This window comes from Pongo pygmaeus, chromosome 11 (assembly GCF_028885625.2).
Source record: "Pongo pygmaeus isolate AG05252 chromosome 11, NHGRI_mPonPyg2-v2.0_pri, whole genome shotgun sequence".
NCBI lineage: Eukaryota > Metazoa > Chordata > Mammalia > Primates > Hominidae > Pongo > Pongo pygmaeus.
The window spans coordinates 106,998,631-107,023,570 of record NC_072384.2 but is presented as its reverse complement, the minus strand read 5'-3'; the positions used below and the strand labels follow the sequence as shown (position 1 = coordinate 107,023,570).

Below are 24,940 nucleotides of genomic sequence, written 5' to 3'. Positions count from 1 at the left end.
TTATGTTTAAAATGATTGTATATTTATCTGTTCTTTAGATGTGAATTATCTGGGATCACGAGTTCTCTGCTTTTTTGTTTTATATCTGCCATAACTTGAGATGATGTTTAAAAATAGTTTTTGAATAAAGGAATGAAACCAGATGGAATTATATAACAGAATATACCTGACCTTAAACTAGTCTGATATATTATATGTTCTTTCAGATTTGACGTGATAAACACATACCTGCATTTATAACTCCTAATGTCTGACTTGGACAAGATGACCTGGGGGATTTTCTGCTGTCACCCCTGAATTCTTTGCATTCTCATTTCTAGATTGTCAAGGAGGAGGGAAAATTGAATTTTTATTTCTATTATTGGCTACTTGACTCTCTGTCAACAATATTGTCTGAAAAGAACACAGAGAGAAAAGTTGGCCTACTTTATTGCTATTGTGGGGGTGGGTGAGTAAAACCTTTAATATCTGAAGTACATTTTCTAAAAAAGCTTTCCTCAATGTCATACCTGATAATTAAAAGTTGCTACAACTTTCTTAATAAAACTCGGTAATAGCGTCTCCATTCAGTACAAGAGTTCTGAAGGAACAGCGGATGTAAGGCCAACTGGACCAATGGAAACAGCAGCCACAGGTGCCTCCAAGCCTACACCTGTACCTGAAAGAATATCTCGGGGTCAACAAACTGCGGACAGCAACCCATGTTACCAGGTGAGTCCAAAACGGAAAGAACTGCTACTAAAGCACAAATAATCTGGACCATTTTGTAGTGGGTTCAGTGAAGCATTCCTTAGTTTATGGATTCTTTTTAAGATGTTCAAATGACCAAGGAAAAATCTAAAACCTTCTTTTATTGAATAACTTTTTATCTCAAATCACAAAGTGCTATACATTTATTATAGAAAGTTTCAAAAAGTCAAAAGAGAACAAAGAACAAAATTAAAATGGCAAATAATCCATTATTACCCCACTGTCAATATTTTGGTATACTTCCTTTTCTATAAACATTTTAAAATTAGCTTAGACTATATTGTAAAATTTATTCATTATATAGTTCTCTATAGTTAGATTATGAGCATTTTCCATTGTCATTATAATTCTTCAAAAAAATCTTAATGGTTATATAATTTTTATTTAAATAAGCATAATATCATTTAACTCCACTGTTGTTGATATTTGGATTATTTCTAATTTTTGCCATAATTTAAAACTTCACTATTAAAATTCTTCTACATTGTTCTTTGTAAACAGATCTCCAATTATTTCCTTAGGATACATTTCTAAACTGAATTACAAGAATGAAAAGTACAAACATTTTTAAGGCTCTTCAGGCTTATTGCAAAATTGCCTTTTAGAAAGGAATACCAAGTTAGGCTTCTAGTGAATGTAGCACCTTTCTCACAAGATCCTTGCTAATATTGACTATTGCCTTGTTTTAATTTTTGATAATTTTATCACTGGAATATATTTAATTTGCTTTAATTTGCATTTCTCTGACTCAGAGTGAAATGAAGTTTTTCCCCACATAATGTACAAGGCAATTGAATTGTATTTTTTCCTCTATCAGCACCTGCTGCCATTTTTACTGATGAATCAGTTTGATTTACCAATGTATTTAAACTTTTTATATTTTGACTAGGGAAATCTTTCTTCCTAGTTATTTCCTTTTAGTCTTATTGATAATGTGACTTCCTACATATAAACTTTCAATTCTTATAAAAGCATTAGTCTTTTTTTTTTTCGAGATGGAGTCTCTCTCTGTCACCCAGGCTGGAGCACAGGGGCACTATCTCGGCTCACTGCAACCTCCACTTCCCGGGTTCAAGCGATTATCCTGCCTCAGCCTCTCAAGTAGCTGGGATTCCAGGCGCCCGCATCACGCAGAGCTAATTTTTGTATATTTAGTAGAGACGGGGTTTCACCACGTTGGCCAAGCTGGTCTTGAACTCCTGACCTTACGTGATCTGCCCGCCTCAGTCTCCCAAAGTGCTGGGATTACAGGTGTGAGCCACCATGCTTAGCCTAAAAACATTATCAGTCTCTTTCTTTTTCTTTGTAATTTCTTACACAGTTTTATGCTGGGAAAAATTTATCCATTGAGAAATCAAATGACTCTAGTTGTATTTTATTTTAACATGATTTGATTATCTTGACACATAGCTTTTAAATCTATCTGGTTTTTATTCTGATGCATAATCAGAGGTAAGATAAGAGAGTCCCCTATTCCTTTATTTTTGAATAAATCCTTTCCTTTTTAATTTTTGTGATGGTTCCTGTAGTATATACCAAAAATTTTATCATTTTAGAATGTGTTTTAATGCTATCTATTCAGCTCAATTGCTTTTCATCTTATTTTTACATAAGAACAGCATTATTTGAATTATTCTAGCCTTCTGATAGCCATTAACATAAAGATAGTTTTCCCTTTTTATTTCATTTTGTTAACCAATTTACTGAGATACAATTGACATGCAACAGTTGTACATGCTTGGGTGCAGTGGCTCACACCTGTAATCCCAACACCTTGCGAGGCTGAAGCAGGCAGATCGCTTGAGCTCAGGAGTTCGAGACCGGTTTGGCCAATGTGGTGAAACCCCATCTCTACTAAAAATACGAAAAGTTAGCCAGGCGTGGTGGCACACGCCTGTAATCCCAGCTACTCGGGAGGTTGAGGCATGAGAATTGCTTGAACCTGGGAGGCGGAGGCTGTAGTAAGCCTAGATCGCACCACTTGCACTCCAGCCTGGGTGACAGAGCGAGTCCCTGTCATAATAAATAAATATGTAAATACCATTTAATCAGTTTTTTTTTAAGAAAAAGCAAGCTGTACATATTTAATGTATACCACTTGATGAGTTTGGGGATAAAGATGCACCTGTGAAACCACCACCATTAAAGCCATAAACATACCCATCACCTCCTAAAGTTTCCTCCCTTTATAATTATTATAATTAATTTGTACGTGTGGTAAGAACACTACAAGATCTAATCTCTCAGCAAATTTTAAGTATACAATATACAGTGCTGTTAACTATAGGCACTGCTGTTTAGTACACCTCCAGAACTTGCTTATCTTGCATAACTGAAACTTTATACCTATTAACCATTTTCCCCCTTTTTATTTTTATATTTTTACATATTAACTATTATAACACAATTATTCTTTTTTAAAAATTTTAAATTCTGGGATATATGTACTGAACGTGCAGATATACATGTGCCATGGTGGTTTGCTGCACCTATCAACCCATCATCTAGGTTTTAAGCCCCGCATGCGTTAACTATTTGTCCTAATACTCTCCCTCCCCTAGCCCCTGACCCCCCCAACAGGCCCTGGTATGTCATGTTCCCCTCCCTGTGTCCATGTGTTCTCATTGTTCAACTCCCACTTATGAGTGAGAACATGCAGTGTTTGGTTTTCTGTTCCTGCGTTAGTTTGCTGAGGAGGATGGTTTCCAGCTTCATCTATGTCCCTGCAAAGGACATGAACTCATTCTTTTTTATGACTGCATAGTATTCCATGGTGTATATGTGCCACATTTTCTATATCCAGTCTATCACTGATGGGCATTTGGGTTGGTTCCAAGTCTTTGCTAATGTGAATAGTGCTGCATTAAACCTATGTGTGCATGTGTCTTTATAGTAGAATGATTTATAATCCTTTGGGTTTATACCCAGTAATGGGATTGCTGGGTCAAATGGTATTTCTGGTTCTTGATCCTTGAGGAATTGCCACATTGACTTTCACAATGGTTGAACTAATTTACACTCCCACCAAATGTGAAAGCATTCCTATTTCTCCACGACCTCACCAGCATCTGTTGTTTCCAGACATTTTAATGATCATCTTTCTAACTGGCTTGAGATGGTATCTCATTGTGGTTTTGATTTGCATTTCTCTAATGACCAGTGATGATGAGCTATTTTTCATGTTTGTTGGCCACATAAATGTCTTCTTTTGAGAAGTGTCTGTTCATATCCCTTGCCCACTTTTTGATGGGGTTGTATAACACAATTATTCTTCTCAAAGAATCTTGAAATCATTTCTAAGGTGCCAAAATTAATCCTATTAGTATTTTGGTTAGCTTTGCATTAAACCTATATGTTGATGTGGCAACATCTTTTATCTTTGTGATATTTAGGTTTCTCTATTTTTTCAAGTGTTTTTCTGTCTCTCAGTAAAATGTTATATATAGCTGATTTCCTGTCATATTGTGATAATATTGTGAGTAGGGGCTCTTCCCACTGTATTTTTTCTTAATTATTGATCATGATATTTTGGAAAGCTATGGCTTTTTGAATAGTTACCCTGCAAAGAGAAACTTTTCTGAATGAACTGTTTTAGAAACTCAAATACTGGCTTATTTTGAACATCTTGCTTCTAGGTAGACAATCACACAATCTGAAAAAAAATATATATTTAAATATATTTAAAGATCAACATATAAAATATAAATATATATTTAAATATATACATACATATACATACATATATATGTTTATATACATATATACATATATATTTAAATACACTTAAATACAAAAATACATATATATTTAAATATTAAATATATATTTAATATATTTTTATTATACGTTATTATATTATAATAATGTGTAATAAATATATTTATATTACACATTATATAATGTGTATATATAATATACACATTAAATATATATGTGTATATATAATATACACATTAAATATATATGTGTATATATAATATACACATTAAATATATATGTGTATATATAATATACACATTAAATATATATGTGTATATATAATATACACATTAAATATATATGTGTATATATAATATACACATTAAATATATATGTGTATATATAATATACACATTAAATATATATGTGTATATATAATATACACATTAAATATATATGTGTATATATAATATGCACATTAAATATATATGTGTATATATAATATGCACATTAAATATATATGTGTATATATAATATGCACATTAAATATATATGTGTATATATAATATGCACATTAAATATATATGTGTATATATAATATGCACATTAAATATATATGTGTATATATAATATGCACATTAAATATATATGTGTATATATAATATGCACATTAAATATATATGTGTATATATATTTCTTTTCTCCTCCAATATTTAAACCTCTCATTTCTATTTCAGGTCTTTATTCCTGAAAGACTCCACATCTTTCAGAGCAATGATAGATAATTCAAGAGATAATGGCACAACTATTTTTAATGAGAGTAGATTTAGTGGGGGCATTTCTCTAGTGCTTTTCCTTTAGATATTACAGTTTTAATTGTTGGCTTGAGATGGTTTTTAATGTGGAGGAAGTGTTTTTCTTGTCCTCGTTTTTAAAACTTTTTTGGGGGAGGTGTTTCGATTTACTTATTTAAAATCTGTTTTCAGTACCAACTGAAATTTTCAAACATTTTTTTCTTATTGGAAGTATTTCATTAATAGAGTACCTAATAGTAAACATTTCTGGCATTGCTGCAACTAAAATCTACACTTGTTTGTAGATTATTCTTTAAATGTCCTTTAAATTTTGTTTTCTATTTAGAATTGCAACATTCATGAATCAGAATATCTCCCCACTCCACCTTACCTGCATCAGTTTTGAGAATTTGAGTTTTTATGGCTACATTGAACAACTGAGTCATATTTCATCTTTTCTTGTGTTTGAAATAATTTATCTAACATAGGAACTATTTATTTCTTTAACAATTGCTAATATTCAAGAGTAAAGCCCTGGGCACTGGAGGCTTTATAATAGTTTCATAAATTTTTTATTTGTTCAAACTTAATAGTCTCTTCATGCTTTCTTCAACTTTGATAATTTAATTTTCTTGAAGGAATTATCTACTTTATCAAGATTTTCAAAATAATTAGTTAAGAAAAATATTTTAAGTGTATCATTTTATTTATTTTTCAAATCTTCAAATTTCTATTTTAATTCAACTCAAATATGCTCAACTTTTACTCCCAGAAATCAAGTCATTTTTTTTCTTAAGGATCATTTTTGTTTCTAAATATCTGCTAAGAAAATCTATAATATCCTCAAAATACACAACTACTGGTCAGCCTTTGGTCTATTTAATATGCCCAATTGCATAATTTCTCTGGAAGAGTAGAGTAGACCAGATAATTTGGATGTTTGTAAGGATAAAAGTCTATTGTAAGTTGTCTATCCAGGTAAGAACTATAAATTAATTGCAACAGTAGTGTGCTGGTGTACGCAATTATAGTATAAATTATATGGCTTCTTTGTGACATGTATTAGAAGACTCAACAGTGATGTCCTTAAGAAGACATAAAGCCTATTCTCATTTACATATGGCTGAGCAACATGAATTTTCCTTAATCTGTTATCCCAAAAGAATGGGCAATTCTAACCACAACAATATGTGCTACCTCTGATATGCAACCAATGAACTGTGTTGTTTACCACGTTAGCAGACAAAGTTCAGCTTCGAGGGGACCATTTCTAAGATAGGTTGCATTCAACCCTGACATCTTTAAACTACTACAGTGTCCATAGATATGAAGTCTCTGCCCAAGACTTCTGATTATAACTTACAGATAAGGCTTCTTTCTGCCCATAGGGCCTTAACTTGCCAACTCAGTATCATAAGATCTTAGGTTATTTTAAAAAATCGGAGAACCGGCCAGGCGTGATGGCTCATGCCTGTAACCCCAACACTTTAGGAGGCCGAGGTGGGCAGATCACGAAGTCAGGAGTTCGAGACCAGCCTGGCCAATGTGGTGAAACCCCGTCTCTACTAAAAATACAAAAATTAGCTGGGTGTGGTGGCGCGTGCCTGTAATCCCAGCTACTCAAGAGGCTGAGGCAGGAGAATCGCTTGAATCCAGAAGGAGGAGGTTGCAGTGAGCCAAGATTGTGCCATTGCACTCCAGCCTAGGTGACAGAGCAAGACTCCATCTCAAAAATAAAAAAGTAAAAAATAGGAGAACCAATGCATGCATATGTCAGTAAAATGTTCAGAAATTTTAAAAAGGGAAGAGATAAGAAAGAAATATTCTCACTTATAAGTGGGAGCTTGGGAGCTAAATGATGAGAACACATGGTCGCATAGAGGGGAACAACACACACTGGGGCCTACCGGAGGGCAGAGGGTGGGAGGAGGGAGAGGATCAGGAAAATAACTAGTGGATACTAAGCTTAATACCTGGGTGATGAAATAATCTGTACAGCAACCCCCATGACACACATTTACCTATGTAACAAACCTGCGCATCCTGTACATGTACCCCTGAACTCAAAATGCAAGTTTTTTTAAAAAAGAAAAATAAGATCGGGGAGAGAACTTTAAAAATTCCAGTGAAGTTTTTTCATCAAAGAGATTAGAAATGCTATCTTTTTTTAAGTGTACATCCTGCAAATACTTTAGCATGTTTTCAATCAGCTGTTTATTTGCCCTCACATGTGTAACTCCACTTGTAAGCTTTCCTGCAATCATAATCAGTACAGTCTGAGCTTAAGAAAGGTTTTCAGAATATGGTCATCTGTAACAGAGAAAAACTGTAGTTTCCATATTGCAATTAAGTGTGAGTGGAGAGTAAGTCTTGTGACCATCCAGTGACAAGTGGCCACCTGTGTGTGATGTTTTATCGGGCCTGTCTGCATTTTACTCATCAGCTCATATAGACTGGGACACCTGGAGACACCCCTCATGGGACACCTGCCAAGACACAGGCATCATGCTAGAGTGTGCGACAGAGAGCTGGACCGATGTATGAGGACAAATAAGGAGCTGCTCTATTTCCTGCTTCAAACAAATGAGGAAGGAAAAACATTTCACAATGCAGGCTTTTCTTCACTGTAACATCCATTTGTTCTGAGGGAGGAAATTTAAAAGCTGTTTTGCTCCTTTATTTCACTTTTCTTTTATTTCCCTCTCACCTTCATTATTAAAGTTGCTACATCCTATCTTAGGTATATAACATATCTTTATTAAAAAATGCACTTCATAGAAATAAGACATGAATCTGTTTGACTTATAAGAAGTTAAAATATTATAAGTAAATCTAAGGTCCTTTTCAACCATAATTCTCAACCCAAGTCCAGTCCCTAATTCCCCAGAGGTAACCTGTTTGAAGTATATCTTTGCAGATATTTTTCTATGCATTTTCAAGTGTGTGTGTGTGTGTGTGTGTATGTGTGTGTGTGCATGCACCTGCCCAAAGGGGCAAATGGATAGTGTCTATTAAACTTAAAACCCAAGAACCTTGCACATGTGCACAAGGAGGCACATACAGCTATATTTACTGCAGCATTGCTTTTCATTTTGAAATATTGGAAACAGCTTATGCTTTCATTGAGAATGACTAAATAAAACATAGTATCTATTCTATGGATATACCACCATTTGCACTAACCTGAAATGCTTCTCAATTGCAGAAAAATATGTACCACATAATACTGGTGCAAGAAATTCTTTTAAAGATTTTCTTCATATTAATAATATACATTAAATCACTGAATTATTTTATTTGAGAATTTTAAGGTTTTTCATTGTTCTCCCTAAGTGTCAGAACACATAAATAAGTTTATAGCATATGTATACACTCTTCTTACTCTATCTCCACCATATATAGAGACTGAATAGAGGTAGAAAATGGCTTATGAGAGTACAGTCATTTTACAAAGCCATGATATTCTGCAATTATTATTTAAATTGTAATTATTTAAAAAATAATGTAAAGTTCGCTGATTCAAAGACTATGCTATGCATGTGGAAGCTGTTTAAGTATTTGAATGAAGAGGCAATGGCACATTTCTCTCAAAGGGGCTGCAAAGGGCACACACCAACCAGAGAATGTGACTTTAAGTCTGTATATAGTTCAGTTTCTTCTTCCTGCTACTGCCCTTTTGCTTTTTCAGGCTGTTCCTGTGGAACAATGTTCCTAAAATGGCCAGCCCCTCTTCAGATCATTTGCAGGGATGGGAGAAGGCTGCAGATTGTAGCCACAGCTGTTTATAAATGGAGTGTAGTGAAATCCAATCTTTCATTCAGACGTGTGGGAGCCAAGGGCTGGAACATGGTGCCCCAGGAGCCTGGGCCAGACTGGGTCAGGTCAGAACTTGCCCTGGGGTTGCAGTTCAGGGCGCAGAGTGTGATGTAAGAGACAAGGTTTGGTGGGGAAATCCTAAGTGACAGCCAAGTTGACCATTATTCATTCAAAACACTTGGTGGATTTGAAAAGAAATGATGACTTTAGTGCACATGCAGGTAGCAAGCAAAGGAAAGACAAGAAAGTAAAAGTTAAAGGTGGATGGTAGAAGTAAGAGACTTCCTAAGCCAAGGGAAAGAAAGTGACTCAACTGCTTCTTGTAGATGCCTTTGGGGAAGAAGATATTCAGGGTAGAAACTTAACTTGAGCAAAAGACTATTGTGACGTTATTTCTAAAACCTAAAACTGTTTTAACTTCTTTTGGGAAATTGGATACGCAGCTGTACTTTGAGCATGTAAACATCTGCATCATCATACATGAATGTAAACCCAAACAGCAGCCACTTTTTGAAATAGATTGAATTTCTTTGAAAAACATCATTATCATGTTCTTATATGGATTTTTAGGAATGTGGGTTAAATTCAAACCAAAAACTTCTTTTCTTATTTCTTCCTTCTCTAGACCATGGTCAGCACTAGGAATGAACTGCCGAGGACTCAGGAATCCATCAATGCTCTCCATAGGGAAAGAAGGTAGGAGACACATGAGTATGTGAAAATACCGACCACAGAGAGAAATCCATAGCATTTCCTTTGCTTTTAGAGAAAAATTGTCTACAAAAATTTTACCTTTTTTTTTTTTTAATTTGGGAGAAATTTTTAAGCCAAGAAATCCTGTGATTCCAATATGAAAGTAAAGGGGAGCTTTGACTCTATTTGAGTAGTTAAGCATAACAAAAATCACCAGGCTAAGTAAGTTTTGACTTTCAATTGCCTGATTTTATTCCTTGGAATTTGGTTAAGCACTTTTAACCAAATTCTTGTGAAGTATTTAACCAAATACTTGTGAAGTATTGATTCTTGTGTGTATCTTGTGTTATGTATGTGTTTTACCTTCTTCTAAAGAAATCGGTACTTGTTATCCAACAGCATCTAACTTTCTACTAGGTTTATTAGGCTGAATGGAAACTGTCTATCATCTTCTTATTGTGTCTTAAGGGACTAATCATTTCTTGAGCTCCTAGCTCCTGCTGTTATTCCTTTAGAAGACAGAATTCCTGGCTCCCCAGTAAGAAGTTTCCCCTGAGGGAAGACCTTTGTTTTCAGGCACAATACTTAATATCCAGTAGATGTCCAATAAACTAGCAATTCTATGTATATATGTATGAAGAGCTATGCTTCCTAATCTAAATGTACAGAAGAAATAAAACATTTTCTAAATTCTGTGATAACTCATGAAAAGGAGTTCAAGAAACACTTTTAAAGTATCAAAATAATTTAAATATTAAAAGTAGTTTTCATCTTTTTCATGGAATAAGAAACAGAAATTAGAAAACATTTTTAAAGCAGTAAAGCACTAGAAAGGCTATATTAAAATTGAAAATGTAGAAATAAAAGCTAATTTTAAAATTTAGTTTTTTCAACTTAATTCTTAAAATCGTTATTTATTTAAAATGAATTATTTTAAACCAAATATTCCCTCTGATATAATCCATGTCTACTATTTACACCATTTGTATCCTACTAAAGTATTTATCACTACAAAGTGTACCAAAGTGTAAGGCTGATTATTGAATGAAATATAACATGAAGCTCCATCTTTGTTCCTGTCTGCACCATCATTTTTATCAATAATTTGGATGAAACTGTAGAGAGCCCAATTCTCAAATGTGTGTGTGACATGATACCAAAACCGCTAGGTAATAAACTGAATTACAATCTTGGATCGCTGAGATTTAATAGACTGGAACAGTGAGGCTGTTAATAAAGACCAAATTTTAAGGGATTAATGGAAAGTCCCACAATTGCAGGCCCATGTGCACAAGTAGTGTGAAAAAGACCTGTGATATATATGGTAGTTAACTGCAAGTTCAGTGATAGTCAATTATGTCACTGATTATTTTAAAAGCAACAGTCTCAGACACATTAACAGAAAGAGTACTATTCAATTACTAGTTATCTATTATTAATCTACACTGTGCTAGGTAAATTTATTAGTCCAATCTCACACTGCTATGAAGAAATACCTGAGACTGGGTAATTTATAAAGCAAAGAGATTTAACTGACTCACAGTTCCACATTGCTGGGGAGGCCTCAGGAAACTTACAATCATGGTGGAAGGCAAAGGAGAAACAGACACCTTCTTCTCAGGGTGGCAGGATGGAGTGAGGACAAGCGGGGGAAATGCCAGATGCTTATAAAACCATCAGATCTCGTGAGACTCACTCACTATCATGAGAACAGCATGGGGAAAACAGCGCCCATGATTTAATTACCTCCACCTGGTCCTGCCCTTGACAAGTGGGGATTATGGGCATTCATTAAAGATGAAATTTGAATGGGGACACAGCCAAACCATATCAGTAATGGACAAATTAAATAACATTTCACTGCTTTGGGCATGATTAGCTTGCCTAGGGAGTATTTGTGTTTCATTTGAACAGTTAATACATGGGAGATTCAAGCTGCTTAGCCCCCACCAGAAAGCAGGAATACATATAAAGATATAAAAGTATAGAAAGGCAGATTTCAGGTCATTTGAAAGGAATAATTTCTCAGATAACCTCAACTGTTTGTTATGAGTAGATAATTGCCTGGAAAGTCCTGGGCTCCCAGTTGCTGGAAATATTGGCCCCAGGTGATTTGTATTTACTAGAAACAACCCATAAGCATCTCTTCTTCAAAAAGAAGCAGAAGAAGAAAAGAACTGGATTTCTGACAGAGTCATACCTTCTTTCACCTGGATTGTGGAAGGATAGGGATGTATGTCTTCTAGTTGTCCAGACCTGGTGGATGGGCCAGAGTGGAGGAAGCAGACATGGGTGGTGGACAACATGAAGAAAAGAGAGAGCCTGACATCGTTAGTGGTCATAATAAGCACAACATTTTGGATCCAGAGAACACTGTCCAGACAGGCTGTCTGAGAATGTTTTTTTGTTGTTGGCTGTGTAAAATCCCTGGGCTGACTCCTTTCTGAGAAACCCATCATAAAGATATACCTGAAACTCCAATTATGAACAAGGATTTTAGAGTCAGACTCCTGTTTCACATGTGTGTGACTGTCTGGAAGTTAGAGGGCTATCTTTCAGAGATGCCTACTTTGCATGGGAGCCCAAACTAAATTTCAAGGCCTCCCCAAGCTCTATGCAATTAGGAATTTCACAGGTTCTAACACTGAGAACTGTTGCATTTCATACCAGACAGCCGATTTCCACAAATTCCACAAATATGCTAACAGCAGTGATCAAATAAAATTACTTTAGACAATTTTAATTGTAAACCTACTATATGACAGGAACTATTTTAGGCCTGATCCAAAAGACATGGCAACACACACAAACACACATATGCAAAGTTGCCAGAATAAATAGACAATAAGCAAGTAAGGAGTAGAGTAGGTAATATGTAAGTAAAATAATAAGTAAAGCCTGTAGTCTGTCACAGTGTATGGCTGTCTAGAAGTTTGAAGGCTGGACTCTTCAGGCTCTGTAGTAATTAGACATGGCAGAATGCCACAGAGACAAATAAAGAAGGGAAGAGTTTGGCCATGCTGGAGGAGAGGTTGGGGTTGTCGTTTGTGTATTCAAGTAGGGCAGTCAGAGAATGCCTCACTGAAAAGGCGCCTTGAGAGCAAAGACTTGAAGGAGGTTGGGGAGGGAACTGAGCAATGGGAACTGAGCAATGACCTGGGGAAGAAACAGCGTCCAGGCAGAGGGAGCAGAAGAGCAGACTCTAAGTGGGGAACAGGCCTGGGGTGTTCAAAGAGGAGCAAGGAGCTCCATATGGCCACAGGGCAGTGAATAAGCCAGAAAGCAAGAGATGAGGTCAGAGAGGGAAGGGGGATCTGTGCCATCTTTGTGGGGCTTGTCCACCTCTGTAAGGACTTTCGTTTACTCTAAATGAAGAGGGAGCCCCTGGAGGGTTCTGAGCAGAAGAGAAACATAGCCTGCCTTTTGTTTTAAAGAATTGCCCTGATTACCTTGACTACTTTGTTCATATTTTTTTAGAGACAGGGTCTTGCTCTGTCAGCCAGGCTGGAGAGCAGTGGTGCAGTTATAGCTCACTGTAACCTCTAACTCCTGGGCTCAAGTGATCCTCTTGCCTCAGCCTTCTAAGTAGCTGTGACTACAGGTGCCACCACACTCAGCTAATTTGTGTGTGTGTGTGTGTGTGTGTGTGTGTGTGTGTAGATGAGGTCTTGCTATGTTGCCCAGGCTGGTCTTAATTTCCTGGCCTCAAGGGATACCCCAACTTGGCCTCCTAAAGCACTAAGATAACACACACACACACCCCCATGAGTGAGTGCACCCAGCTTCTTGGTTCATTCTTAAACCAATGAACAACTAGACAAAAAGAGAAGCCAAAGCAGACCTACAATCCATGAACTGCAATATTCTTCCTCCCCTGTGTTCCTGGTCAGGTGTTGGGTGTTTAGCCATGAGGAGTGTACTACCATTCTGAATGGAGTATTTCTAGACAAAAGGATAATGTATAAAGTCAATATTCCTATTTAAGTAGCCAGTAGAGGGAAGCTGTCAAAAGTAATCTGTAATATGCCTGGTGAGTTTTCTGAAATACTTCTAAAGCCAGTGGAATGCTTAGTGGAATCATATCCATAATACACACAAAGGCAGCTGCACATGGTGAACAAACAGTGTCAACAATATTGATCAATGTGAGATAACAGTTGAGGCACAGGGTTTTCCAATAGCCAGGCATGGTGGTGTGCACCTGTAATCCCAGCTACTCAGGAGGCTGAGGCAGGAGAATCACTTGAACCCAAGAGGCAGAGGTTGCAGTGAACCAAGATCGCGCCACTGCATTCTCCAGCCTAGGTGACAGAGCGAGGCTCCGTCTCAACAAAAAACACAGTTGAGACACAGGGTTTTCCAGCATCTTTTCCCACAAAAAGGACTGGAATACATCTTACCAGGGCTCTAATTAGTGTACTGGCCTCTTGCCCTTCCAAACCACTCAAATCTGTTCTCTTTTCAGGCCCCTTAAAAAGCAGTTAAACCAATACAAAGACAAGTTGCAAGCTATATACACCTCCCAGGAAGAAAGAAGTTGTCGATTTGAAACAAGGATTCACAAACTCAAAACCAACCAGGATAGTCTATGGACCAAGCTACAACAGATGAGATGGGACCTACAGGTATAAAATGTGAGAGACACTGGCCATCTGGACTGCCTGGAAGTCTAACCTTGAGTCCTTCAGCCAAGGGAGGAGCTTCCCACCTTACTTTGATCAGCCTCTTCCCTTGCCTCTTCTCCCCGTACCCTGACCTCCCATTTCCTCATCCAGGCTATATCCTATCCCTCCATGAAGGTAGTGCCATTGAAAAACAACAGGATCTGTAATATTTATAAACAATAGACTTTGGGGCAAAGTGATTCTTTATCGCATCGGTTTTTTAACCTCTTGATCTCAGGATCCCTGTACATTCTTAAAAATATTTGAGAAACCCGAGGGGATTTTGGTGGTTATATCTGTTTGCATCAGTATCTGTTGTTATAGATATAACCACAGAAACAAAATGAAAATGAATTAATGAAAATTCAACTAATAATAAAATTAAATTAAATAAATAATAAAATTACTGAAAATTAAAACTGAGTTGTTAAATAAATTAAATAAGTAATAAAATTAATGCAAATTAAAACTGAGAAGTTAAAATGTATTCACCAACTAAAACATAAAAATAATAAACCCATTAAATATACAGATAACATTTTTAAACAATATGTTTTTCTAAAAACCTTAGAAGAGTGGCATTGCTTTATATTTTCCACAAATCTCTTTAAATACCTGGCTTAATAAAAGACAGCTGAATTTTTGTAACCACTTCAGCAATCAATCAGCTGCAATGTGTTTCGGTTGAAGTATCTGAAGAAATCAGGCCTCACACAGACTTGCAGTTGAAAAAGAGAGAAGTGTATTAATAGCTTTTCAGATACCGAGGCATACTTCTCTTTAATACTACACCAAAACATGATATATGACAGCTTCTTAAAGGAGGCTTTAATCTGAAACCATATTTATGTCACACTGTTTCATTAAAATCCAGTGTTCTTACATGGTCTTTAAGTGAATCTCTTAGCCATGCATGATTGTGTAACATTATACATTGGTCATTTGGAAAATACTGGTTCGCTGAGCTATGCTGAATATCCTAATGCTCATCCATTTTATTATACAGGGTCAAAAAAATTCACGTTCATTAATGTCACTACCAATGTAATTACAAAATTGCCTAAGAATTGGAAAGCTATCAAGCTCATAGTGGTAGGATGAAAGTTTTCCAAAATTCTAAGTTTTGATTGAAAGCCTGTTTTTTATGTATGTAAGTATACATTTTAGACAGGGTCTTGCTCTGTCATCCAGGCTGGAGTACAGCAGCAGGATCATAGCTCACTGCAGCCTCGAACTCCTGGGGCTCAAGCAATCCTCCCGCCTCAACCTCGTGGCTAGCTAGGATCTCAGGCTCATGCCAGCATACCCAGCTAATTTTTATTTTTATTTTTTGTAGAATGGGGGGTCTCACTATTTTGTCCAGACTGGTCTTGAACTCCTGGCCTCACGCAATCCTCTCACCTCTACCTCCCAAAGTGCTGGGATTACAGACGTGAGCCACTGCGCCCGGCCTTAACTGTTATAACTGACAGCAAATACCGTTAATTGTTTTCCTTGCAGTGACATTCTCGCTTTGTTCATTTTTGAGAAACTGTTTGACAGATACCCAAGTCTGAATAACCATAGTCTGTCAGTCTTTCTTTGACACAAGAGGCAATGCTTTTGTATTTCAGTACACATCAGAAGTGTCTTATGCACACTTCCCACTTCATCACACATAATATTTAAAAGACATGTGTTTGTATTTTTAAAACTAAGAACTTTTTCTATTCCATCAAAGGTGTTCTTAAGCAGAACTGGCTTTTTTTTTTTTTCACTGCTAGTGTATGAGGGTGAAGAATACCCTGATTATTAGCACTATTTGGTGATGCTGCCTTGATTCACACTAAAGCACCAACAGCTTTACTTACTGATTTTGCATCATCAGTGCACATGTCAATACAATAAACAAATAACATCTAAGTATCCTTATGAACATAATTTTGACATCACAAACCCTAGAAGGGTCTTGGGGATCTCCTAGGGTCTGTGGGCCACACAATGAGAACTGTGCTTCAAGCAGAGCACATCCCTGAATTTTCTCCCTGTGGCTGTGAAACCCTTCACAACACACCTACCAGAAAGACTATTATAAAATGCTTTCTTATAATAATTTTTATCTGTCAATTCAACATATGCTTATGTTTTCAGAAATTCCTTATGGTATTTTTAGAACCTGGGCTTCTTAGAACCCAGGATTTTCCTAAATTTCTTGTAATTATTCCCTCTGTTATTTTAGAATCTGAGCTGTTCCAACTCTTGTAGAGAGTTTTAGGTTGACATAGAATTAGCAGAATAAATTAAAATTAATAGTAATGATAATATATTTACAGAGGAGAAAGAAAAGTCTTGCATTAGAATGTTCTGTTGGAATGTTGAAATGTAATGCATTTATGAAAAAGTAAGTTAAATGTTAATTTCTTCATAAATAAAGTTTTGTTTCCCCAGGCAAGGTTGCAGCCACCTGGTCCTTCATCTTCTTCCTTTCAAAATGTGGGGAACAAGGTTGATCATTCTTCAACTGAAAAGGTTCCAAAGGGAGGGGATTATTTGCAGATCAAGAATGCCACTGAAGATGCTTCAAGATGGGAACATCTTCTTAACCTTGATGCAGTTGACAGAAGTCACAGAAGTCACACAAATGCAGAGCATGCTCTGCGAAATCCAGAATCACCAGAGACCACTTTGCACAGTACCAGGGCACAAAGCCAAACACAAAAGATGCCGAAGAAAGTCATTAGCACCCTACCCAGTTATCAGGAGGGACTGAAGCAGGACACCCCCAAAATGGTTCCTGCTGAAATGAGCAGTCCTGCTCTGGCAGCTGTGGAAAAGAAAGAGGCAGGTAACATCAAGGAGAGAAAGGACAAGCTGGAGGAAGAGGAACTGCAAGAACTATTGTCAAAACTTATGGATGCCTTCAATCTAGAAACGCCATCAGGTAAGGTTTTCACAATCCATAGACATCGTGATGGCCAAGGATTCAAGCTGCCTTTTTAAAAACTTGATTTTATAACAGCCCAACAGCTCCAGTTCATCTAGCACGTAGCAGCGCTCTGAGTCTATTGATTATCAGTAGCATCTGTGAACTTGATTTTTAGGATTACCTAATTCACAGGGCTGTTGTGAGTATTAAAGGTGATAAACCATGTAAGACTTCAGTATAGAACCTGGCATACAGTGAGCATTCAGTAAATGCTTATTATTTTGTTATCGCAAAATATTGTTATTATTATCAGTATCCCTAAATCATATATACCTGGGCAGCCTATGTCACCATTTAAAAATTGTGATAATATTGTAACTCTCTTTCTAGAAGAGAATTGATTACAGTTTCTATGTTATAAGTAGTATCATCATTATTATCTTCTTCATAAGCTATGATTCATTGCTAAATTCTGAAGGCTTTAGAAAAGATCCTTCTTTACTGTAGTTACTGCTTCTGTTTTGGAGTGCCATTGTCTTATTTCTCATTAGGGTATTTTGTTATCTTAACATATATAGAGAGAGATCCTTCTCAGTTTACAATGGTGTTACATCTGATAAACCCAATGTAAGTTGAAAATATTGTTAGGTAGAAAATGCATTCAGTATACCTAACCTACCAAACATTATGGCTTAACCTAGCCTACCTTAAATGTGCTCACAACACTTACATTAGCCTACAGTTGGGCAAAATCATCAAACACAAAGCCTACTTTATAATAAAGTGTTGAACATATCATGTAAGTCATTAAATATAATACACTGTGGAGTACACTACTGATCATTTACCCTTGTGATTATGTGGCTGACTGGGAGCTGTGGCTCACTGCTGCTGCCCGACTTCACAAGATACCACATATTGCTAGCCTGGGAAACGATCAAAATTCAAAATTTGAAGTATTATTTCCTACTAAACACATATCACTTTTGCACCATCATAAAATTTAAAAAATGGTAAGTCAATCCATCATAAGTCAGGAACTGTTTATACACACACATACACAGTTGATTCTTGAACAATGCAGGGATTAGGGGTGCTGGACCCCTGCACAGTTGAAAATTTGCATGTAACTTTTACTCCCCAAAACTTTATTAATAGCCTACTGTTGACTGGAAGCCTTACCAATTAACATAAACGGTTGATTAATACACATTTTGTATGTCATATGTATTATATACTGCTATAATAAAGCTAGAAAAAAGAAAATGTTTTCCAAATCATAGAAAGGTAAATATATTTAAGTGAAAGTGGATCTTTATAAAGGTCTTCATCCTCATTATTTTCATGTTGAGTAGGCTGAGGAGAAGAAAAGGGAGGAAGAGGGGTTGGTCTTGCTGTCCCAGGAGTGGCAGAGGCAGAAGAAAATTCACATATAAGTGGATTTGAACCCATAGAGTTCAAACCTGTATTGTTCAAGGGTCAACTGTATATACATTTCTTTCTAAGAAAGCCTAAGGTGTCTTATGTTGGAGTGATCATCTACAGACTTGTGATAAAATGAAGAATAAAATACTCATGTGTTTTTGCATCAGAGGAGGCCTCCTCAAAATAATATTGGCGTATTAGTTTGCTGGGGCTGCTATAACACAGTAACACAGATTCAGTGGCTTAAACGAAGAACCAAAATATATTTTCTCACAGTCCCGCAGGCCAGAAGTCCAAGATCAGGGTGTCGGCAGTGTTGGTTTCTGCTGAGACTTCTCTCCTGGGCTTGCAAATGGCCGTCTTCCCCCATGCCTTTATATGGCCTTCCTTCTATGTGTGTCTATGTCCAAATGTTTTCTTTTTATAAGGACACCAGTTATATTGGATTAGGGCTCATCCTAGGGACCTCATTTTAACTTAATTATCTCTTTAAAGACCCTGTCTCCAAATATAGTCACATTCTGAGGCACTGGGGGTTAGTCAGGCCTTCAATATATAAATTTGGGATAGGAGGGGGGCACATTTCAGCCCATAAGTGTTGGAGGGCTATAAATTGAGTACATAATAATGTCAGCTTTGCATAGAACTTGGTAGAACCAAGTCAATAAACTAATTATTCGGCGATTCTAAAATACTCTACAGTAAATTGAGTTGGAGTTACAATCTTTGTATTAACAAAAACAAGTTCAGAAAGATGCCAGAAGTATGCTCAAAAGGCAAGGGATGGGAACTCCTTGTGCTGATTCTTAAGCTGACGCAAAATTCCACCCACTGCATTTCCATCTAAACATTTTTGGGGTCATGATGAGTATTCAAAGCGAAGTCAATATCCACTTGACCTTTTTAGGAAAATTTCACCAAAAGTTTGGACTTTATAGAAAAGTTTTTTAGTCTTTAGCGTATTAATGTTGTTTTTATTTTTTATTTTTGTTTCTCTAAATGAGCTGGAGAAAGCTGATAATTTCTAAAATGTTGTGTTGGGTCAGCCCTCACAGACGTAGTAGCTTTATTGCACATTTTAGATTGTTCGTAGGCTAGGTCTACTACACATATTTGGAAGGCAGTATCCCAATACTTGTGCAGTTTAATACTTAAAGCTAAAAGATTCATTCATATTTCAAGTGACCTTATCAAGATATATATATACATGCATTATATCATTAAAAGGAAAATTATAAAAAAGTGAAGTATACTTCTAAATTCAGTTGATGCAATAATGTATAAATATACAATTAGCATTATCAAATCTTGTAGAAAATATTTTAAAAAGTCTCAAAATATTTACTTAATGCTTTCACTCACAATCTCAATAGAACCATTGAGATGTTTCTGCAGGAAGTATGCCTTATTATATAAATGTGCTTATGATATGAGCAGAATGGTACACATCTTTTTTATTATAGTATTCTATACTTTGCAAGTATAGAAAAAAATAAAATTTCTTGAATAGTAATACGACAAATACTAATTGTTGAGATTTAAAATTTCACTTTCACTTCTTTTATATTAGTCTTATTTCCTTAAGTCATTTAAACATGAGACACTCTTTAATCTTCGTGGCTACTGTTTTGCATTATATATCACTCCTCACCCAATTATTTCTAATTATGTTTATATCATTATTCAATTTGATATTGAATATGAATGATCCTATACTTACCAAAAGTATACCAAACTTAATCAGAGCCAGAACTATGATAATCACATGGATGAAGATGTCGAAAGTGAAACAAGCAAAATCAAAGTATTTTCGTTTACCTCTATCTCTATCATGGATGCATCAGATAACAGCAAGAAGTTTCTAATCACACTACTGATCCAGTTGTTGTTGTTTTTTTTTTTTTTTGAGAATTGTTGGGCCGGGCGTGGTGGCTCACGCCTGTAATCCCAGCACTTTGGGAGACCGAGGTGGGCAGATCACGAGGTCAGGAGATCGAGACCATCCTGGCTAACACGGTGAAACCCCGTCTCTACTAAAAAATACAAAAAAATTAGCCGGGCGCGGTGGCTGGAGCCTGTAGTCCCAGCTACTCGGGAAGCTGAGGCAGGAGAATGGCATGAACCCAGGAGGCGGAGCTTGCAGTGAGCTGAGATCACACCCCTGCACTCCAGCCTGGGTGACAGAGTGAGACTTCGTCTCAAAAAAAAAAAAAAAAAGGAGACTGTGAGAGCTTAATGGAAAAGAGAAAATTGTGTAGAAGTTCCACAAACCTCTTTAAATTCCAAACTTGGATTGAAAATCAGTAGTGAATAATTTGCATAAAAATTGCAGTAAAAAATAAATTTGGAAAAGTGTCAGCTGTTTCTTGCCTCTGCTGTGGCAAAAACAAACAAACAAACAAACAAACAGAAAAACCTCTTGTTTTACTGTATTATTAAACTATTTTTTTCATTTGATAGTAAAATTTCTTGCATATATCTACTAAGTTATTTTTCTAGCTTCTTTTTCCATCCTTTTGTACTATTCATTTGCCACTATAGGTTTCACTGATGAGGAGTCAAGACAGTGGAGTAGAGTGATGATATTAGGAGGGCATGATTTGAGAACAAAGATGGTATCTTGGACTAGCATGAAAACACTTACCATAGCTTTTCCAAAAGGCCCAATGCAAAGCAAGCAGGAAAATAAAACCCATATCCCAGCTTCTCACTTTGCAGGGGGAAAACAATTGGACCATTCATTCAACTTTCTAACTCTTCTGGGGGCTGTCCAAGGGACTGGGCTTCTGTCTAACCTGTCTCAAATTACTGACAAAACCCATCATATTCTAGATGCCTGAGAGATGCTTAAAAACAAAAGGCAGCTGGGACTAGTATGAACGTTTGAAGAGCCCCTGAGAATCTCTTACCAGGCTGATTGCTAAGGGTCTTCTGTCTGAGGCCAGTCTTGAAGACTAAGAGAGATAGTTATTTTTTCTATTGCACAGATACCAAAATAAAGAGTAAAGAAGAAGAAGTAATAGAGAAACATAGTCCAACAAAGAAGTAAGAGCTCCAAAATGGACCCTTATGAAATAGTAATATTTGAATTACCTGACAGAGAATTCAAATTAACCATCGTAAAAATGCTCAATGAGCCAGGAGAACAATACATGAACGAAATGAGAATTTCAACAAAGAGATAGAGAAATTTTTTAAAGAACCAAACAATAGTCTTGGAGCTGAAGAATATAATAACTGAACTAAAAATTTCCATAAAAATATTCAACAGCAGACTAGGTCAAGCAGAAAAATCAGCAAACCCAAAGACAGATCATTTGAAATTATCCTATGAGAAGGGAAAAAAGAAGAAAGAGTGATGAACATTTAAGGGACACATAGGATGCTATTAAGCTGACCAATATTTGTAATATGGGAGTTGTAGAAGCAGAGGAGAAAGAAAGGGTCAGAAAGCTTATTCAAATAAACAAGGGCAAAAACTTCTCAAATTTGGGAAAGAAAATGGACATCCAGATCCAAGAATCCTAACAGACCCTGAATTAGATGAACTGAAAGACTTCAACACTGAGACACATTATAATCAAATTGTCAAAAGTCAAACACAAAAGAGAATTTTGAAAGTGGCAAGAGAAAAGTGACTTATCATGTAGAAAGAAACCCTTATAAGATTATAACAGTTTTTGCATCAGAAACCTTATAGAAATAGGATAATATATTCAAAGTGCTGAAGAAGAAATGAACTATCAATCGAAAATACTATATCCAACAACTCATTAGTAAAGGTAAATATATACAGGCAAATACAGAACACTATAAAATGAAAATAGTGGTATTTAAATAATTTTAATTTTAATATAAAAAAGACTCAAGTATTAAAAATAACATTAAAATATGTTAATGAATATACAATACAAAAATATGTAAATTGTGATGTCAGTAACAGAATGTGGGCTGGATGTGGTGGCTCACATCTGTAATCCCAGCACTTTGAGATGCGGAGTCAGGGAACTGCTTGAAGCTAGTAGTTTCAACAAGTAGTTACTAGCTTGAAGCTAGTAGTATGCCTGAGCAACATACTGAGACCACATCTTTACCAAAAAATTTTTGTAAAGATGTGTGGTGTGGTGATGCATGCCTGTAGTCATATCTACTCAGGAGGCTGAGGAGGGAGGGTCACTTGAGCCTTGGTGTTTGAGGTTACAATGAGCTAATCACACCACTGCACTCCATTCTGGGCAAGACAACAAGATCCCTTCTCTAAAATGAAAACAACAACGAAACAATGAACAAAATAAAAATAAACAAACCAAAAAGAAAAGTGTATGGGGATGGCTGGGTGAGATGTCTCACGACTATAATCCCAGTACTTTGGGAAGCCAAGGTGGGTGGATCACCTGAGATTGGGAGTTCAAGACCAGCCTGACCAACATGTAGAAACCCCGTCTCTACTAAAACTACAAAATTAGCTGGGCATATTGGCATGCACCTGTAATCCCAGTTACTTAGGAGACTGAGGCAGGAGAATCACTTGAACCCGGGAGGCGGAGGTTGCGGTGAGCCAAGATTATGCCATTGCACTCCAGCCTGGGCAACAAGAGTGAAACTCTGTTTCAAAAAAAAAAAAAAAGACTATTTAGCAAAGTGTATGGGAACTAAAAGTGAAAACTTTTTGAATGCAATTGAAGTGAAGTTATTATCAGCCAAAATAGGCTGTTATTACTATAAGAGGTTTTATATAAGCCTCATAGTAAGTGCAAATATAATAGCTGTCAAAGATGTACAAAAGAAAAAAATGAAATAATATATTTTTTAAAAAGACAGCAAACTAGAAGAATAGGGGCAATACAACTAAAAGACAGACAGAAAGAAACTCTCAAAATGGCAAAATTGTCCTCCCCATCAATAATTATTAAATATAAATGGATTAAAGCCTCCAATCAAAAGATATACATACAGTTGCTGAATGGATTGAAGAAAAAGACCCAACTATATGCTGTCTGCAAAAGACTCACTTCAGATTTAAGGACGCAAAGGCTGAAAATGAAAGCATGGAAAAAGATATGTTATGTTAATGGTATTCAAAAATAGCAGGGGTGGCTATAGTTATATGAGACAAAATAGACTTTAGGTCAAAAACTCACGCAAATGACAAAGAAGTCATTATAAAATGATAAAAGGGTCAATTTACCCAGAAGATACTATAATTTTTATAATATATACACCAAACATCAGAGCACCTAAATATATAAAGCAATTATTGACAAAACTGAAGGGAGAAATAGACAGTGATAGAATAATAGTAGGGGACTTCAATAACCCACTTTCAATAATGATTAGAACCTCCAGACAGAAAATCAATAAGGAAATGGTAGACTTGAACAACACAGTAACCAAATAGGCCTGAGAGACATATAAAGACTATTTCACCCAATAGTGCAGAATATACATTCTTCTCCAGCAAACATGGAACATTTTCTGGGATAGATCATACATTAATGCACAAAACAAGTCTTAACAAATTTAAGAAGATTGAAATCATACCAAATATCTCTTCCAACCACGGTGAAATAAAACTAGAAATTAATAACAGGAGGAAAACTAAAAAATGTATAGAGATGTTAAACTACACAACACATTCTTGAACAACCAATGGGTCAAAGAAGAAATCAATGGCCAGGTGTGGTGGCTCATGCCTATAATCCTAGTGCTTTGGGAGGCTGAGGTGGGAGGACCAATAGAGGCCAAGAGTTTGAGACCAGCCTGAGCAACTTGTCAAGACCCTATCTCTACAAAAACAAACAAACAAAAAAAAATTTAAATTAGCTGGATGTGTTGGTACATGCCTGCAGTCCCAGCTACCTAAGAGGCTGAAGCAAGAGGATGGCTTGAGCCTGGAAGATCAAGGCTTCAGTGAGCTGTGATTGCACCACTGCACTCTAGCCTGGGTGACAAAGCAAAACCCTATCTCAAAGAAAAAAAATTTAGCTGGGCATGGTGACACATGCCTATAATCCTAGCTACTCAAGGGACTGAGACAAGAGAATCATTTGAGCCCAGGAGTTCAAAGTTACAGTGAACTATGATCACACCACTGCACTCCAGCCTGGGCAACAGAGCAAGACTCTGTCTCAAAAAAAAAAAAAAAATCACACAATCATCACAATAGATATAGGAAAAAAGCATTTTACAGAATT

The 24,940-nt window shown here is 36.2% G+C and overlaps 1 protein-coding gene across 1 annotated transcript in view; it reads left to right on the top strand.

Annotated features, from left to right (window-relative positions):
* Window positions 1-24,940, top strand: part of DYTN (dystrotelin) — a 72,570-nt gene that overhangs the window by 44,021 nt on the left and 3,609 nt on the right. The window contains exons 13-14 of the mRNA XM_054478869.1: window positions 14,218-14,377; window positions 16,844-17,336. Of these exons, the coding sequence (XP_054334844.1) occupies window positions 14,218-14,377; window positions 16,844-17,336 (653 nt within the window). The remainder of the gene's footprint in view (window positions 1-14,217; window positions 14,378-16,843; window positions 17,337-24,940) is intronic.